Genomic DNA, 19,180 nt, shown 5'->3' on the forward strand with positions numbered 1-19,180 from the left:
CTACTCCCCCTACAGGTCTTTCATTCAGTGCTGGGACCTTACGTGAAGGAAAGGTAAATGTGACCAGTCAGAGATGGGGCTGATCAAGGAGTAGCAATTAGGAGCTAGGTTTTAGCCAATGAGAGTAGCCACTAACATGGACTAACTTGAAGCAGCCTTCTGAGAATCCTGGTTCACCACTGTCTGTGGCAATTAATACCGACTGAATGATATTTTTTCAGAGACTAGAAGAGATATCTGTATACCCTGAGACACGTACTGTCACCACCAAAAGCCGAATGCCCATGGCAGACCCAGGAGGTGGATACACACAGCTGCCTCAGTCTCCCCTTTGGAACCTGATCTGGTGACTTCTAAGGATTGCCTAAAACCCTCCAGACTCCTGCAGCCTCTGGAGAGCACAGTCCTGCACTTCCCCCCATACCCTCTCACACACTCATGTCCTCCGAGGAAGCCCCTAGCCTACCATCTCTAGCCAGAGCCCAGGGCTGGAGGTCATAATGCCCTTCCCCTGATGTAATGACCAGCCACAGTCTCAGGGGAACAGCAACCATCGCCTGCCATTTCTAACCTTTTCCCAACTTCCTTCCAGGCCAAAGAGAAAACGAGGAACAAGAACTCAGTAATATGATCCCCAATTAGCATAAAATAAAAACAATCCAGTCATGCTTTCCATGGGCTTTTCCAACCTCAAACTAAACACATAAAACAGGGAGAAAGAGATAAAAATATACACACGGAACTAGAAATATATATATACTGTCCATGGATGTACAGCCAAGCACCCTGACCCAAATGAGTATCTGTCCCCAGGAAAACCAAGCAGCCAGACGCAGAAATCTGAGAATTTTCCCTTCCCGACGTGCAGTGTGAGTCCAGACAGGAAGGGAAAGTATCCTGATTCCTTGGTATGGAAGGGGTTAAGTCCTCAGCCATCCTATTCTAAAGTGATTTATGATGATGTGTAGTGTTTCAAAACTTTTCCCCCACCCCAAAGAACAGCCCTCTCCTTCCCCACCGAGTCCACTCTCAACGTGCTGAAGTGGGAAGGAGGTGGTGTTTTGCTGATCTGTTAAATTCTTAGTGAAGTTTCCTTGATTTCCAGCAGCTGCTGTTGTTTGAGTTTGGTTTGGATCAAAACTGAGGTTGTCCTGGCATTTCTGGGACCGGGTCCAGGCAAGAGGAAGAAGAAAAAGAAGGAGAAGGAAAAGAGGAGGAAAAAAAAAAAAAAAAGGTGGGGAGAAATAAAGGAGGGGAGAAGAACAGGAAAAGAAAAAAGTCCTTTTTCAACATCACATTCCTGTGTTTTCTCTCAGCCTGGAAAACATATTAATCCCAGTGCTTTCAGGCTTGGAAACAAAGGGACTCAGCCAGACTGTGGGGGAAAGGGTGATAAGAAGGATCCTGGAACTCTAAAGAGAGAAAGAGCAAGAGTCAGGGAGAGCTGGGACTTCACTTTCAGGGGTGCCCTGTGTTGTCGGCACGGGGACTGGCACACACAGACACACGAGCAGAAACTACAGACAAATGGAGATGCAAAGACTCACAAGGACAGCTCCTTTCCCCTCATCCTACTTGTCAAGAAGGTGAGAAGACAGCCAGAGGAAAGAAGAAAGCAGCTCGGCCCTCAGGTCAGGACAGGCTGTGGGTCCGTGGCGCCTTTGGGAGCCGGAGCGGCAGCACACCCCCCCTTTGTACTGCTCAGCCGGGCGAAGGAGAACGAGGCTTGGGAGGAAAAGTATTTCATCTAGGAAACTGTCCTGGGACCCACACTTCAGATTGCCTTTTAAACCCTCTGCATTCCATCTCCATGAGCCACGATGTAAGTGTGTAATCCTTGCTGTCTTTGGTGTGTTTGTTTGTTTCTTGGTTGCTCATTTGAAGAAATGAAACAGGAATGTTGTCATAATTAACATGCTCAGTGTGCCTTTTCTCTGGAGCATCAGAGAACCGGGTGGAAACAGGGCAAGCACGCTGAATGGGGAACCGAGCTGGGTTTCCTGCTTAATGTAACTGTCTCTGTTAAGCACTAACAAATTACAGGGGTTTAAAAGCAACAGGATCTCATCCTTTTTTTCCATTCCCTGACCTCCTTGCTTCTTCTTTCACCACCCCTTCCCCCACCCCCTTGGCCAAGACAGAGAAAGAGAAAATGCCCAGTTCTGTTTGCAATTAAATGATTTTCTTCTTTTTCTTTCTTTTTTTTTTTTCCATTCCCCCTCTCCCTTTCTGTCTTTTGACCCTGCTGCCTTTCAAAGTGGATTGCACAATGACATGGAGAATGGGACTCAGTTTTACCATGCTGTTGGCAATGTGGCTGGTGTGTGGTTCAGAACCCCACCTCCATGCCACGAACAGGGGGAGCCACGGAGGGCGGAAAGCACCTCTGGTTTCCCCAGCCAGCAGAAGGCCAGCTCGGCTGCTGAGGCACACGGGGAGGTCTCAGGGAATTGAGAGAAGCACTCTGGAAGAACCAAACCTTCCGCCTCTCCAGAGAAGGAGGAGTGTGCCGGTGTTGAGAGTAGCTCCCGCGACAACCATGCCGCCGGCCCCAGAGCACATCAGTGGGGCGCCAGCGCGACCCAAGCAGAGACCAGTAGCCCCGAGCTCTCCCCGTGACATGATCCGAGATGAGGGCTCCTCAGCTCGCTCAAGAATGTTGCGTTTCCCCTCTGGGTCCAGTTCTCCCAACATCCTTGCCAGCTTTGCAGGGAAGAATAGGGTCTGGGTCATCTCGGCCCCTCACGCCTCGGAGGGCTACTACCGGCTCATGATGAGCCTCCTGAAGGACGATGTGTACTGCGAGCTGGCGGAAAGGCACATCCAGCAGATTGTGCTGTTCCACCAGGCAGGCGAGGAAGGAGGCAAGGTGCGGAGGATCACCAGTGAGGGCCGGGTCCTGGAGCAGCCCCTGGACCCCAACCTCATCCCAAAGCTGATGAGCTTCTTGAAGCTGGAGAAGGGGAAGTTTGGCATGGTGCTGCTGAAGAAGACGTTGCAGGTGGAGGAGCGCTATCCCTATCCCGTCAGGCTGGAGGCCCTGTATGAGATCATCGACCAAGGCCCCATCCGCAGGATAGAGAAAATCAGGCAGAAGGGTTTTGTCCAAAAATGTAAGGCCTCTGGGGTCGAGGGCCAGGTGGTGGAGGAGGGGAACAATGGCGGAGGGGCAGGAAAGCCGGTCGTGAGCAGTGAGAAGAGAAAGGACGACCAGAGGAGAGCCCAAGTCCCACCGACCAGAGAGAGTCGGGTGAAGGTGCTGAGAAAGCCGGCCGCCACCACGGCCGCCCCTCCCCCGCCTCCTCCAACCCCAAGGGCCACCACCCTGCCTCCTGCTGCAGTCCCAACCGTGACCCGGGCCACCTCTCGGGTGGTAACTGCAGCTGCAAGACTGACAACCACCACGGCCTTTCCCACCACCCAGAAGCCCTGGACCCCCAGGGTGCTCCCCTCCTCAGACGCCCATAGGCCCCCCGCAACGGCAGAGGGGGCCCCTGCCAGGGAGCCCGGGGCCTCAGAGAATCTCTACCCTCAGCCCAGGAAGGAGCAGCACAGGGAGAGGCTGCAGACCACGAGGAGGCCCGGCAAGGCCACCGGCTTCGAGAGCTTCACGGCTGCCCCTCCCACCACCATCTCAGAGCACAGCACTAGGGCGGGCGCGGGACGTTTCCGGGACAACCGCACAGACAGGCGGGAGCACGGCCACCGGGACCCAAATGTGGTGCCAGGTCCTCACAAGCCAGCCAAGGGGAAACCTCCCAAAAAGAAAGCCCAGGACAAAATTCTTAGCAATGAGTATGAGAGTAAGTATGACCTCAGCAGGCCTACTGCCTCTCAGCTGGAGGAGGAGTTGCAGGTGGGAAATATTCCCCCCCAAAAAGCAAAGGAATCGAAAAAGCATGAAAAGCTTGAGAAACCTGAGAAGGAGAAGAAAAAAAAGGTGAAAAATGAGAAAGCAGACAAGTTACTCAAGAGTGAAAGGCAGGTGAAGAAGGAGAAGGCTGAGAAAAAGAGCAGGCAGGAGAAAGAGAAGAGCAAGAAGAAAAAAGCAGGGAAAACAGAGCAGGAGGGCTACCTGAAACCCACCACCAAACACTTCGCTCAGAGTCCCAGGAAGTCGGTGACCAATCTGCTGGGGTCCTTTGAAGGCAAACGAAGGCTTCTTGTAAGTAATCTTCTCCCCAGCATTGTTCTGTGGGCTGAGGCAGGGCATGGTAATGTTTGCTTTACGTTATTTTTCTACAATCATGTTGCTGGATGGCAGACTGTGGCTGAATCCGTGCCATGTCAAGAAGATCAGGAGGTTCATCCAGAAAGGGCAGCTAGGCCAGTAGCTCCTTTTGGTTTAGTGCTCTATGAACCATACTCTGTCCACACAGGTTCGTGGCCCTGAGGTCCAGACTCAATGGCCGGGAGCCCTTAGACATAAGCCCAGGGAGGCCTCTATGCACAGCTTTTTCCAAACTTGTCAGTACCCATCCCCCATCCTTAGCTCTCTTCCAACGGATAGTTCTGGGTAAGAGTTCCCTTTTACCAAGTTCAAAGAATAAAAGAAGAACAAAGGAGTTCCTAAAATGGCATGCATTGACTCTGGTCACAACTTAGGCAGAGGATGTATCTCTTCATGAGCTTAGGAACTAGAAGCATGTGTATGGGGAAATGGTCAAGTTTCTCCTTTTTCTCCTAATTAGGTCTCTATCAGAGTGGAAGCCTCAAAGAGGAAAGGAAGGCAGCCTGGTTGGGGAGTGGGTATGACTGGGAGTGGGGAAGGGTCCTCGTTGGCGTGACCCTCACGAATACTTTTTTTTTTTTAAAGATTTTATTTATTTGACAGAGAGAGACACAGCGAGAGAGGGAACACAAGCAGGGGGAGTGGGAGAGGGAGAAGCAGGCTTCCCGCCGAGCAGGGAGCCCGATGCGGGGCTCGATCCCAGGACCCTGGGATCATGACCTGAGCCGAAGGCAGACGCTTAACGACTGAGCCACCCAGGCGCCCCCTCACGAATACTTTAAAACCAGCTGGTTGAAGTCTTCTCCCCTTAAAGACTACCTCCCCCATCACTGCACAACTCACAGTAAGAGGCCAAAAAGACAGCGTGGGGAACTGGGTTAATTGTTCCAATTTCCAAAATGCTAGAGACAGATGTCAGTTTCTCCTGAGCCTCTGTCAAATGAGTGCCTGTGTGTGTGTGTGTGTGTGAGAGAGAGAGAGAGAGAGAGAGAGAGAAAGGAGACAAGCAAGTCTTGCTCCCACTTTGCCTGTGTTTCTGAAGCCACTGATACAGAGTAAGTCAAGGTCCATCTCAGGAGCTCTCTCTTTTGGCCCCATTACTAGCCTCCATCCCAAGAATAATTAAAGAATCTAGTCAAGCCAAAGGAAGCCTTTGGGCAGAAAGAAACCCCACCTTAAATGTAAGGGCAGTTCTCATCAGCCATGTGCGAATGGTTCCTTCTTCCCCTCTTCATGTCTCCTTGCCCCCTCTTTTAGGGCCGTTCCAAGATTTCTACCCCTTCTTCATGCTGTCATTTTACTCCAGGCTGTCAAGGAGGAGAAGGTACAGTACAATCACTTCAGAGAAAAGGATCAGTAAATTAATGTCAGGCAGTGTGAGTGAGGAAGGATTTTTTTCAGATACATGGGTGGGAAGGAGACAGCTCATGCCACTGAGGACAGAGTTTGTCCTACTAAAGGCACGAGGTGACTGCACCCTGCATTATCCCCACCCGAAGAGATAGGCACTCTTCTCTCAAGGCGTCTCTCAAAGGGGCTTTTAGTTTTTCCAATCTGGTCTAAATTTGGATTAATGATCTGAGCAGAGAGGTTCTGGTGTCCATTTATCTTTAGCGGTTTCAAAAAGTTTAAGTATGTATTTGAAATGTTACTCAGAGCAGAGTCCCTGGTGGTGTTTATCATGGGTGGGGCATGTCCCAAAATTCTCACAGCTGTTCCACAATGGTGCCCCTATGCATTAGAACAAAACGTAAGTTTTCATTGATTCTACAGGTTTGTGTGTGTGTGTGTTGTTATGCATTTTTTGTATATTTTAGTCATTTTTAACCAGAGCCTTAAAGTATATAACTTAGTTAGCAGAGGATAGGCTGTCTGCTAGAGTAGTTTAACAGCTACTTGGTTATTTTCAGAGTACATAAATTTAAATGAGAATATTTTAGTCGGAGCCAAAAGAACCATTCATTTCAGAGGAGAATTAATTCTACCTGGTACTTAAATGTTTGTTACAGAACCTAAGGGAGCCAACTGCTCCCTTTGAGGTGTAGGTAAGCCTTCGCGCACTGTGCTCCTCCCGAGGACCCAGGACTTTGTCCAGCCTGTTAAAGCACATCACCCAACCCTGGCCATTTAGCCAACAGGGCGGGCGAAGTGTTCTTCATGGGCAGGTTTTAAGCAGGGGGAAAATAATCATGGGTAAAATGTCAGGATTGTAATTGTGCACCCATCTGGCAAATACTTCCATTACCCCTGGTTTGTGAGTGCAAAGAAAGAGGTTTTCGTACTCTATCCCTGATATTAGTCATGCCTTTCATTTCTCCCCTTTCACTCTACTCCCCTAGTCAGGGATTTGAAAGCCCAGCTGGGTATTTTCTGCTTTAAACAGTATCCCTGATCATAAATTTCTAGCAAATGAAATTCAAACGACAGCCTCTGCTGATGTCATGTGAGGCAAGCCAGAAACCAGCTGGGATGGTTCACGGCAGCATTGCTCTCTGGGGCTGGCGAGAGAACCAAGTTTGTTATTAAGAAGGAGGTACCAACAAGAGGCAGTTCAGTCTCGCCATCCCACATGTGCCCAGCTGATGATCATATCAGAAATGTATTTCCTAAAGAGATAATATCTAAAATAGGAATGGATTAGAAAAGACAAGATGAAGTAAACATGATATAATATCAAAAGATGGGGAGAAAAGAAATCTGTTTCACCAGGCAGAGAGGAGACTTGGGTTTCTGGGTGAAAGAGCTGGTTGGTGCCTTTTATCTTTTTTCCACTCATTTTTTCCTACTATACATGCTGATGTTATTCAGGAAGTGCCACGATTCAATTAATATTCATTAAGGCTTAACATTCTCCAAGCTGTAAAAGGGGGGCTGACAACATATACCTCCAACTGGCCTCAACCGAACCCAGTGTGTTCAAACTGAAACGAGGTTACATTCCAAGAAGTCATGCAGGACTTTTAGCTCCTCTTTGCAGTTTCTCAGTAACCAGCTACGATGTATCATAAACCCCCAGGGCTTCACATTTATCTGTATCATTCTTTAGATGTGAAAACATCATGTAACCGCTACTTATCCATTTTTTAGAGAAACAATGGCCACCATGGTGAACAGCATCCAAGGGGCCTTCCAAGGACCTACAGGTAGAACCAGGTGTCCTATTCTGAGGCCAGAGGTCAGTCCTTCAAACCCCCTTCCTCTCAGCCTATAAACGGAAAAAGGCACATCCTGCAAGGTGCTTTGCCAAAGCTGTGTGGTTTAACTGTCATAACAACCCCATGAAGAGGGACTCATTAACTCCACTACACAGTCAAGGAAAGAAGCTTAGAGAAATTGAGAAGTTTCCCAAGGTGTGCAGCTAATACATGGCCAAGTCAGAATTAGAACTCGGGTCCGTTTGATTTTAAAATTCATACTCCAGCCACTCCCCCCATTCTGCATCCTATGGGTGTGAGCCTTCAATGGGCATATGCCAGAAAGTGAAGGAGAAACTGAGAAATCATCCTTTTAATCAATACAGATGTTTTAAAATTCACTTTTAACCTTAAATTACTCAGATAAATGGTAAGGTCTATCAATTGTCAACATTTTGTGCTAAGCAACAGTGTAGAGTTTCCGACCTTGATGACCAGCTGGTTCTCTGCACCTGAGCCCTCCGGCTTGCCTGGGGGTCAGTCGAGAACAATAGATTGAATCCCAGTTGACTTAAACCCTCAGACTGGTTGGTGTCAGTTTGGGGCTGACAACAGTAAGAATAGAGAAAAGCCGTTTATCGCTAAAACGATGGACTATATGGAGTAGAGCTGAAAAGCCATCATTTTGTGCCCTGAGATGTACCTACTTGTCAGCTAGCAAGAGTCCTCATAACGTGGAATTACATAGACTCAAGATCAAGTTTAAGCACCTGGAGACTGAATTTCCTATAATTCAACCAGGTTCTTACTTTTAACCCTACCTCAGAATTTTGGATATTGGGACAACAATCTACTTATTTGGTTTAATTTTAGAAAGGGCTATAAAGCTCTGCTTTACTAAGGCGTACTACTAGCTTGGATGTTATTTTTCAGAATCCTGTAAAAATCCAGTGTTTTGAGCTTAACACAGTGCTTAGAATAAGCTGAGACTTAAAATATCTTCCCCCTAGCATCTTCCCACTCTTGTTTGCTCCCTTTACTTATGCAAACAGACTTCATTATATTCTGAGGCTCCTTGTGCCCACACACCAGTTGGAATAGAAACATTAAAAAATAACCACAACACAGTTCTGAATCCATGATACATGCCCTGATTTATCACCGCCAAACTGGAAGGAGGCCAAGTGTCAGACAATAATGTTTACTGAGAAGTTCTAGGATGCTCTTTTTAGGAAAAGAGGATTGGACACGGTTACCATTTGAAACACCGTTGAAAATACTGCCAAACTCAACAACGAATGGGACGGAGGTGTCAGCACACAGGGAAAGAGTGGCTGAAATATGTTCATGTGATCAACCTCCTCTACTGTCCCTGATGCAAGCTCGAGCAACAGATTAAATGCAAGGGAAGAGGGGTCTTTAGCAGCTGGTTCGCGGACGGCATCTAGACATTCCTAAGCAGGGGACCACTCCTCCTCTCCCCTGGCTGGAGTGATCTATGGAAACTGAGGAACATCGGCCAGGATTTGAACAGCAATTAAAAGGAGAAAGTGACCATCGTGGGCTAGGAAGGATGTTAAGGAGGATGCTGCGTTTGAAGACTGCTTGCATGCAGTTAAGGTGGAGGGTAGGGGAGAGCTTTCTGGGTGGAAGGGGTGATAGGGGCCAAGGCAAGGGAAGGAATGAGAGTCAACTCTTCAGAGGCAACATACACATATGGTGCTTGTGTGCACACAGCAGGTACATAGACTTTTTTTTTTTTTTTCCCTGATTCTCACTACGATTGTCAGGAAAGTTGTTCCATTTTAAAGATGCAAAAGCCAAGGTTCAGAAAGTTAAGTGGCCTTGTTGAGGCTACAAGGTAGCCAGCGTTGAATTAGGAGCAAATGCAGTCCCTCCCACCTTGACTACACTCACCCTTTCTCTGTGCCCCTCTGCTCAGATTCCTTTCATTTCATAACGGAGACGAGTCTGGCTACAGAGGGAAGAGGTCATGTAAGGGAGGAATAGGAGGAAAGGTTAGCAAGAGAGAGCCTGGGGCCAGGTGGTGGAGGGAGGAAGTGAGTCATGCAAAGTAAATGTCACCTCACGGGTAGGTTAAGGCATCCCAGGGCACAGGTCCTGAGGTGAAAATAAACATCAGGGCTCTTTATTTATTTATGTTGATTCCCACTGGGTATTGAATGGCCTAAGGCTACTGTGTTCAGAGGTACTGAGAGAAGCTGCCAGGCAGGGGAGGATGAGGTTCTGTATGATTCTATGTTGTCTGAAGTTCTGTTATTCACAAGAGGGAGAAACAGACCAGAGGGAGCTGTGAGGACTCTTGAAATCCTGTCCTATCATGGTCTGTCCATGGGCTGTAAAGGTCCATGGCAAAGTATAATAAGAATGAAGTAGAATCTATGTACGGATTTGAAGTTACAAAGACAGGTAATTATCAGTCATCTAGCACATGGGCAGCTGTGCCCTAGAGACTCCTCTAAATATATTCTAATTTGGGTATATCCTTCATTTAGAAAAGAGAATCCAAAATCATTACCACTAAATCTTCCCTTTGTTTCTGGCTACTTTGTGCTTTCACTTAAACATTCATTTATTTCAAAATAGTGTGTTTGTGAGCAAAGAATGGCCAGAAAGAAAAACCTAAAACATACCAACTGAAAATAAAGCTCCAAGATATGGGCCACCATCAGAACCTGAAGAAATATGTTCAAATGTCATAAAACCAATTAAAAACTAACAAACAAAGCAAAAATATTATTACCGTATCTTTTTATAGCCACTTTAAATCTTTTTTTAAGGCTAAGTATGAATCAATGAATAAATTTGGAAAAATATTATTTTTTCTCTTGGGAAATTACATTTCTAAAATCAGCATGTTCTACCCACCCTGTCCATCTGAACAGGCGTATAAACACAAAATCAAAAATAAACAAAATCATGACCACTTAAATAAATAATAACCTGAGAAAAAAAATAGCTTAATCCCAGAAAAATCTTCGTTAATGTTCCGCTCAAAAGTTATTGAACTTTTTGAACATTTTGATTTCCACAAGGGATAGTATTTTGTATAGCACAGGGAATTTTTAAAAGGGAAAGCCTGCAGGAAACAATAAACACATCTCTGACAGAGAAGGAAAAATAGCAGTATCAAGCTGGGAGCAGATTTATTAACCATTTCGATAAAGTGTTTGGAAGAGATTAACAATAACAACATGGAGACTTGCCCTCTGAAAAATGTCAAGCTAATAGCCACAAATTTCAGAAATATTTTATAAGGTTAGATGGTAAGTAGAAAAGTGGCTGATAAATTTGAATGTGGTCAGGTTTGAGAAAGTGTATAGAGGCTGGTCTCTAAGCCAAGTGATGAGTTAACAAAGGGTGAATAGACAGTGTTCATACAGACAACAGCCTAGTGAGCTATTTAAGGTCAGAGAGCTCAACAAAGACCTGCTCATCATCAGAATGAAATTCCACGTTCTTCCACCTCCAGGGTGAACAGCACCATGCCCACCCACTTGTGGGGTGTGGTACCTAGCTCTGGTCTCTGCTCATGAAGAACCTGGTAAAATTGGAGAAGGCTCAGGAAGAGCCTACAAAAATAATCAAGGAAGTAGAAAAGCTTTTATATCCAGTTAGATGGAAATATTGAGACAGTCTTAGAGCATTCAACAGGAGCCCTAAAAATGAAGGGTATCCTCCTTTTATCCAAAATTATAAAATATGCTTTTCCAGATGACTCTGGTGACTACAGCGTCTCTTTCTTTTGCTCTGTCTGGGGTTCACAGTGAGCTTAAAAGACACACAGGAGCTCATTGAAAAATGCCAGGCCTAAATTACAGAAGGCTGAACTGAAAGAGCAAAATCCATCTTGCTGGGGCAGACTCCAGTGTCAAAGAAGTCTACCACGAGCTCTGTACAGGCCCAGTGTGACAATGAATATATTCTGTGTGACAAAACATAGGCCAAAGGTCCATCCTAAAAACTTTCTGCAAGGTTGCCTAGTGAAGTATGGTAAGAATGAAATAGAATCTATGCATGGATTTGAAGTTACAATGGCTATGAAGCTCTCTCAACCCTGTGGGACATAAAAAAAAAAGTAGTAACCACTCAGTTCACAAGAGCAGCCCATTAGGATAATAAAGACCAAAAGGAAGGAAGGGGGATAGCACTTACTGCACTATTATTACATGTCCAGTATTCATGCAATGTCCACAACAGCCTTGTAAAAATAAGTATTCCTGTGCAGAGTTCACTAATGAGAAAGCTAGGACCCATGAAGACTAGTACTAAAGATAACTAGAGGGAATAGAAAACTCTAAGGTATTTGGAGCCATTACAAAACAGGGGCCTTTCCAAATGGACTGTTTTGGTGCCAGTTATGCCAACTGTTCAATAGAACACTTTAGTTTAGTTGACTTTAGCATTAGTCACTGCCAGCCCTCTATTCCAAATTAGCCCTTTGGATTTTGCCTCTGTGTACAACTATCACTGTGAATTGATGTTTGCTTGCCTCCTCCCACCTCTAGCTGATCACAGCTCCGAAGGCCGAGAACAACATGTATGTGCAGCAGCGAGATGAGTATCTGGAAAGTTTCTGCAAGATGGCCACCCGGAAAATCTCCGTGATCACCATCTTTGGCCCTGTCAACAACAGCACCATGAAAATTGACCACTTCCAGCTAGGTTCTCTTAAACATTTTAATTACATTATTGTTTTTCTAGTACCTAAGGTGAGACAAACTTTATGGGAGAGGTCAGCGGGGAATTAAGAGGAAAATTCAGATATTCAGAGGGCTCTTTCCTTGTGGTAACAAAGGTCAGTTTACCTACCTCTTTATGTAACTATTCTGGATGGTTCTGGTGTAAGTTTTTGGCACTTTACAATGAAAAAAATATGCAAGCATCCTATGGTTTGAAAGTCAATGAGGCAGAGAAAAACAGGAGAAGTAATACAGTGGTGGGAGAGCCAGAAAGGTATGTAGATAGTTTCTTCTGGATCCAGAGTCTTCTTACCTGTGAATAATATCGTTTGATCTTCCTGCCACCTTGATGCTGCAGGTGAGTCACTCACAGATGGGAACCTGCCAGGCCCTTGGAGGCACTTGACTCTGGCAAGAGTGGGGAGGGCTGAGAAAGGCTGTTCAGCTAAATGAAAAGTTAGTGAAAATATGGACTGAATTGCACCCAAGTCCTTTTGGAGAGCTGCAGAATTTGGCTGAATGTAGAGTTTTCACAATTTTTCATATTAATGGTGTGTGTGAGGCTCATGAGGTATACAGCTCAGCGCTGGGCAGCTAACTCCTTGCAGTTCTCATGGGAATGTTGCCAAGACTTACTGTGAGTAGTTTGGTCACAGTCAGAAGCCCCAGATCTGACTCACCCAGTTTCTTTTATAATTATTACATCTCTGGGGCTTTATATTTAAAAAAAAAACAAAAAAACTTTTTCCCTTCATGCATTCTCTACTTTTTAAATTTTTTAACTACAACGAAAGTTCTTCATATTTCACCATTTGCAGATCCTGCATATTTTTCATAAAATACATTTCCTCGGAAAGAATATAAAACATATTTTCCCCATTAGTTAACATTTAACTTCAATATATATAACACAGTATCTCACAGATTTTTCTGTTGTGTGATCTTGATGCAATAGAACACATAGCAGTCATAATTATGTCATGATAATGCCAATTTGGTTTGGATATTGTCTAGCTTCTAAATCATATTTTAAAAATTGTGGTTAAGGGGCACTTGGATGGCTCAGATGGTTAAGCGTCTGACTCTTGGTCCCAGAGCAGGTCTTGATCTCAGGGTCATGAGTTCAGGCCTTATGTTGGGCTCTACACTAGGCATGGCGCCTACTTAAAAAAAAAAAAAATGTGGTTAAAACATGTGATCCCAACCTTTTTTTTTTTTTTTAAGAGTGAGACAGAGAGATGGGGAGGGGCAGAGGCAGAGGGAGAGAGAGAACCCTAAGCAAGCTCCATGCCCAGAACAAAGCTTGACATGGTTTTCGATCTCAAAACTCTGAGATCATGACCTGAGCTGAAATCAAGAGTAGGATGCCTAGCCAACTGAGCCACCCGGGTGCCCTGAGTCCAATCTTCTTAACTAATTTTTAATTGCACAATACAGTATTGTATTACAGTCATAACTATAGACACAATATTATATAGCAGGTCTCTAGAATTTATTCAGATATGAAGTTTCAGTTATGCATTCTCTATTTTTATTAGCTCACCTTCCCCTGAGTTAGCTCCAAAGGCAAATAAATACCATCCTTTCCAATGTCCCATCATAAAACACTGGGGATCAGTGACTGGTTTGTGGACATTCATCCCTGTGCTGAGTGTATGTTTGGGAGGGAGAACAACAACAACAGAGCCCTTAACAACAACAACAATAATCGTACAAACAGAAGACACAGAACGAGTTCTAGAGTCAAACAGACCAGTTCCCAACTTCTTTGTTGTGTGACTTTGGGCAAATTGCTTCCTAAGCTTCAGCCTAGAAAATAATGATAGCTATTTCAAGGGCTATGGTGAGGATTTAGTAAGATAAGGCCTATAAGTATCTGCCATATAATGAATACTATTATGTGGTCACAATCATCACCATTTTTTTTGGCAGGCATCTGGAGCTCTGAGCTGTCACAGGGACTAGAGCACCTATAATTAAAAAGCACTTGTAATTGCTTTCAGCTAATTACAGAACGTTGACAGGGAACCCTCACAAGTGCCCTCCCAGGTCACAAGGTGCATTACTGCTCCTGGTAATAAAACCAAAGCCCACAAGACTAAGACTGCAAAGCCACCTATTTAGTGTTTAATCGAGATTCAACCATTTGTTTCTGGATTTCCAAATAGTAGCAAGAGCCAGTGAGCTTAATTACAATCCAGATGTCTAGAGAGGAAGTAGGTATTCAATCCAGTGCAGAAACTGGTGCTGGCTGGCGATGAAAGTCCTCCCCTGCCAGGTGTTTCCAGTGTCAAACGTGTTGCCCAAAGAATCCTCATTCTTTATTTCGGAGAAGTTTGGAAAAATCATTATCTGTTCTGCTTCAGCCTCTATGTGGTCCCAACTGTTACAAGCATCTGGTGTTGCCTTGGCAAATTTTTAGCATTAATCCTGCTGGTTTTTTAGACATCTGGATTGAATATGAGCAGTAGAGGCACTGAGGGGTTTTTCCTGCCCTATTGGAAGTCAGGTATTGTGCATTGGGTGTTTGCCTCTCACTGAATGGCAGCTTGGACATGATCTGGGGGGCCTTCTGTTTTGTTCCTCATTTAATTCCTGGAAGGCCTTTCTCTCCTTGTGTTATGTCCCAGCTTACCCTCCTTATGGGAAAGGCCATAGAATTTTCAGCCAAGACTGGGAGCCAGCCATGGGAAAACAGGAATTGGCATGCACCATGGACTCAGTGAACCAAACTCTAGCCTTGACCGATTTTCAGCTGGAAATCTATCAGATGGCCTTACTTTCCTTAAAAATAAATCAAGCACTCTCTACTCTTCCAGACTTTTACTGGGCCTTAAAAAGAGAGACCCACATCCAACTACACTGTAGGCTGTACTCACCAGCTGGTCCATTTTGCTAAATGTATATGGACTACAGATGATGGCCCTACAAATATCAGAAAATTTACCTTAAGATTTCAGTCATTAGCCTAATGAAAGTCACTCTGCCTGAGCAAATTGTAATGAAGAATAAACCCATCTGGTTTTGCCATCCAAGCTAATATTATACATGAGAGTTTAGAAAAACATAGCACATAAAAGCATTCTCAGTTAGTGGTATTTAAAATATCAATTGGATAGAAAAATTGGTGTATATATGAAGAGGATGGATTATAGACAAAGTGTGCCAGATAGGAAGAAGTAGCTGGCTAAAGGCACTTTACTGGGATGCGTGAGTGGCTCAGTCAGTTAAGCGTCTGCCTTTGGCTCAGGTCATGCTCCCAGGATCCTGGGAGCGAGCCCTGCATCAGCGGGGAGTCTGCTTCTCCTTCTCCCTCCCCCTCTGCCTCTCTGCTCTGCTCATGCTCTCTCTCTCTCTCAAATAAATTAAAAAAAAAAATAAAGGCGCTTTACTGCAGAATGGAAAGAGAAATAAAGGGAAAACACGGCAGGCATGTTTCTCTCTTAGCAAGATACAGGGATGAAAACTATTTGACAGTGATATTCAATCACCAGCTTTTAAGGACTAGAACATACAAGACATTTTTATGGGCAAAGGAAGTTCTTTGAAAGCTTCCTTTGAAGGAAGACAAGTTTGAGGGTATTCGATGAAAAATGAGGTGGAAAGTTGATGGGGATGCAGCTGGAATGTGACAACAGAAGAAAAAGTGATTCCATAGTCATATGAGTAAGAAATTCATGGGTGAATTTCTAAAATACCTTTTATAGGTGAGAATGATAGACTCCATTTCAGCCTAATATTCTCTTTCTGTCTCTGATCCTGTGGAAGAGAATTGTTTTTTATGGACAAGCCTCGCCTGCTCCATAACAATGCAGAAATGTCACTTCCCCTCAGGAGCACCTGAAAATTTGACCCTTTGCCCCAGCTCCTCCTTTCATCATGGTGACAAAGTCTGGCAGCTGCCCCCTTGTGCTGGGAGGCCAGGCTGGGTGAGGGATCCGATTTCCAGACACTGGCTGGGTGTCCCTCTCTGTTTATTCAGTCTCTGATTATCAATCACTGTGTGCCCTGGAGGCTGGGGAGCCTGCCCCCAGCTTGTTCAGTCATCCCATTTCACCAACCTCCTGCCTCTCAAGTGCATCAGTGTCGAGATCAACCCCTGATGATCAAGGGACGAAAAGCACCTGATATAAGTCAACCATACAAAACAGTGCTTGAAGAATGTGGTGGAAGGTTAAGCTCTTCCAATTGCAGTCATTAGAGAAGCTGTAAACATCAGAGAATTTTAAAAAGTGGGTTGATTTATTGGAGAGGCCTTGAAAATGGAGATTTTTTGATAGGTGATGACTCCATCAAAGTACTTTTTGTTTTTATTTAATTTCTTAAAGAGATGATGCATTTTTTTGGATTCCAAAGTCAAAGCTACATAGAAAGGTATACACAGATAAGCATTACACCCATTCCTGACCCCTATACCTTATTAATCTCTGCCCCATAGGTGTCTTTATGATTTCTCATTTATCTTTTTTTTTTTTTTAGGATTTTATTTATTTATTTGACAGAGAGAGAGACAGTGAGAGAGGGAACACAAGCGGGGAGAGTGGGAGAGGGAGAAGCAGGCTTCCCGCAGAGCAGGGATCCCGATGTAGGACTCGATCCCAGGACCCTGGGATCATGACCTGAGCCGAAGGCAGACGCTTAACGACCGAGCCGCCCAGGCACCCCTATGATTTCTTATTTATGAATTTAGTGCTTCTTTATGCAAATACTAATAAATATAAACACCTATATCCCCCCTTTAGTACAAGATATAGTATTTATACTACTCTGAACTTTGCTTTTTTCACCTAAAAAATATTTCCTGAAGACCTTCCCTTATGAGTATATAGAAATTGTCCTCATTCTTTATTAAGCCATTATAAAATTCTACCACAGTTTATTTAACCAGTCACCTTGTCAATGGACACTTAGATTAGTTTCAGTATTTTGTTATTATAAGCAATTTCACAGTAAATAACCTTATCCTATGTCACTCTATCTGTGTGGGTATATCTTTACAATAAATTCGGAGAAACAGGATTATTGGGCCAAGTGGAAAATGTATTTATCTTTGTTAGATATCACCAGATTTCTCTCCACACAAGGTGTATCATACTGTCATCGCACCAGCATGTATGAGTGTCTATTTCCCTAAACCTCTCCAACAGAGTGTATAACCAAACTTGTGAATGTTTTTAGCCAATGCGGTATGTGAAAAATGATATCTTAGTGCAGTGTGTTGCTGGTTTGCATTTTTCTTCTTATGAGTATGATTGAACATCTTTGCATATGTTTAGGAAGCATTTATATTTTGTTTTTAGTGTCCTTTACCTCTTTTTCTCTTGGATTGTTCTTTAAAAAAAAAAAAAGATTTATTTATTTATTTATGTGAGAGAGAGAGAGAGAGCATGAGCAGGAGGGGCAGAAGGAGAGAGAAAAATCTCAAGCAGACTCTATGCTGAGCGCGGAGCTTGATGCGGAGCTCAGTCTCATGACCCTGAGATCATGACCTGTGCTGAAACCAAGAGTCCAGACGCTTAACCAACTGCGCTACCCAGGTGCCCCAGGATTGTTCTTTTTAATCTCAATTTATAGGTACTCTTTATAAATGAGGATGAAAATTCAGATTCTGGCTCCCTTCCCCCTTCCAAGATATTGAGCCAGTTTGGGGATAAGGTTCGGGAATTTATATTTTTAAAACGTTGCCTGAGTGGTTCTGATTTGCAGCTAGGTTTGCTTGAGAGCAGAAGATTAAGTGTAGAACAGAGGGAAAAAGAGGCTGGCACCAGATTTTAGAGGATTCCAAATACCAGGCCAGAGAATCCAAACTTTATTTGGTAAACCATGTGGAGTCACTAAAGATTTCTAAGTATATTTTTCAAATAAATTTTAAATAACTTCTAAGTTTTGGTAGAGTTAGTCTGTGGAACAGAAGAGAACCTGGCAGGACACTTTCTTCATTGATGGGACAAGTTGCTCTTTCTAGAGATCAAGTGAAAGCAGCAACTTTGTGATCAGGAATGGCCAGGCTAGTCCCACCTATAGGTTTAATCCAGACACTCATCTCACAGGGGTTGGTAGGCAGGCAACCAGCCCACTCAAACAGTAAAATAGGAGGAGGGGAATCAACTACAAAGTCATTTAAATTGATCTGTTTCCAATCAAAAGAAAGTAAATCCCATCGGTGGAGCCCAGGGTTATCCTAACTGAGATTAATCTACTACAGACTGCTCAGCAATCCCAGAAATATTCTTGAGATCAAAGCAATTCAGCTTCTGCTGGAGTCTTTGCTTTCAGATTTATCCACAGCTTTGGCCTGTGCTGACTTCTTGAATAGGATAGTTATATTTTAAATGCCATATAAACACACTTTATCTATGCTGCCTGTTACCCTCCCCTCCAACAGGGTTTATTAAGGTATGGTGACGAATGGGGCAGCACAGTGAATGACACTCAAAAGATCAGAATGCCAAAGGAAAATAGAATTTATTGCTCATGGGTCCCAGAGAGGAAAGAGCAGTATGCCTCCCAGGGCCACAAGAGGAGCCTGGCTTGGGTCTGAAAGCAGAACAAGGAGGGGAGAGCCTTGGTCACTGCCTTTATCCCCGGGGTTCCCAAGAGAAAGGCAGGGCAGGACATGGTGAATAGTTTCTGGTTGGCTAGTTTGAATGATTTCAGCAGGCTTTGGGCTATAGGGGTGGTCCCTAGTTGCCTGGTACCTGACCCTGGGATGATTAAAGCAAAGGAATACTGTTTCCTGGGGTGCATGTGCCAGATCCAGGAGGTAGGGTATTGGGTTGGATGGCTTGAATTTAAGAGAGCTGCTGCAGGCTGGACCTTTTGCTGTCTCTAAGAATTGGCTAGCCTTGGGAGGGGCAGTCTCTCCCCAGTCAGAAAGGGTTTTTAAGATGTCAAAAGATCATAATATATAGAAAATTAAAAATATGAGCAATACAATTATAAGACCTCATACATGAAAACCCAAATTTAGAAAATAAATCTATATGATGAGTCTCAAATTACACTTAGAATGGCTGTGTTATAGGCTCACAAGATAAAGGAAGTGCAAGGGTTTAACGATGGGTTCTCTGTATAGACTCAGAATTGCTCACCTTCTTTACTCTATCCCTCAC

At 44.4% G+C, this 19,180-nt stretch overlaps 1 protein-coding gene across 1 annotated transcript in view; it reads left to right on the forward strand.

Annotated features, from left to right (window-relative positions):
* The first annotated feature begins 879 nt into the window (after positions 1–879).
* CCDC80 (coiled-coil domain containing 80) overlaps positions 880–19,180 on the forward strand; it is a 36,228-nt gene continuing 17,927 nt past the window's right edge. Inside the window, exons 1-3 of the mRNA XM_081797044.1 lie at positions 880–1,822; positions 2,259–4,165; positions 11,895–12,051. Of these exons, the coding sequence (XP_081653170.1) occupies positions 2,270–4,165; positions 11,895–12,051 (2,053 nt within the window). The 5' untranslated portion in view covers positions 880–1,822; positions 2,259–2,269. The remainder of the gene's footprint in view (positions 1,823–2,258; positions 4,166–11,894; positions 12,052–19,180) is intronic.

The sequence above is a fragment of the Leptonychotes weddellii genome, chromosome 1 (assembly GCF_054177405.1).
Source record: "Leptonychotes weddellii isolate Sample4059 chromosome 1, ASM5417740v2, whole genome shotgun sequence".
Classification (NCBI taxonomy): Eukaryota; Metazoa; Chordata; class Mammalia; order Carnivora; family Phocidae; genus Leptonychotes; species Leptonychotes weddellii.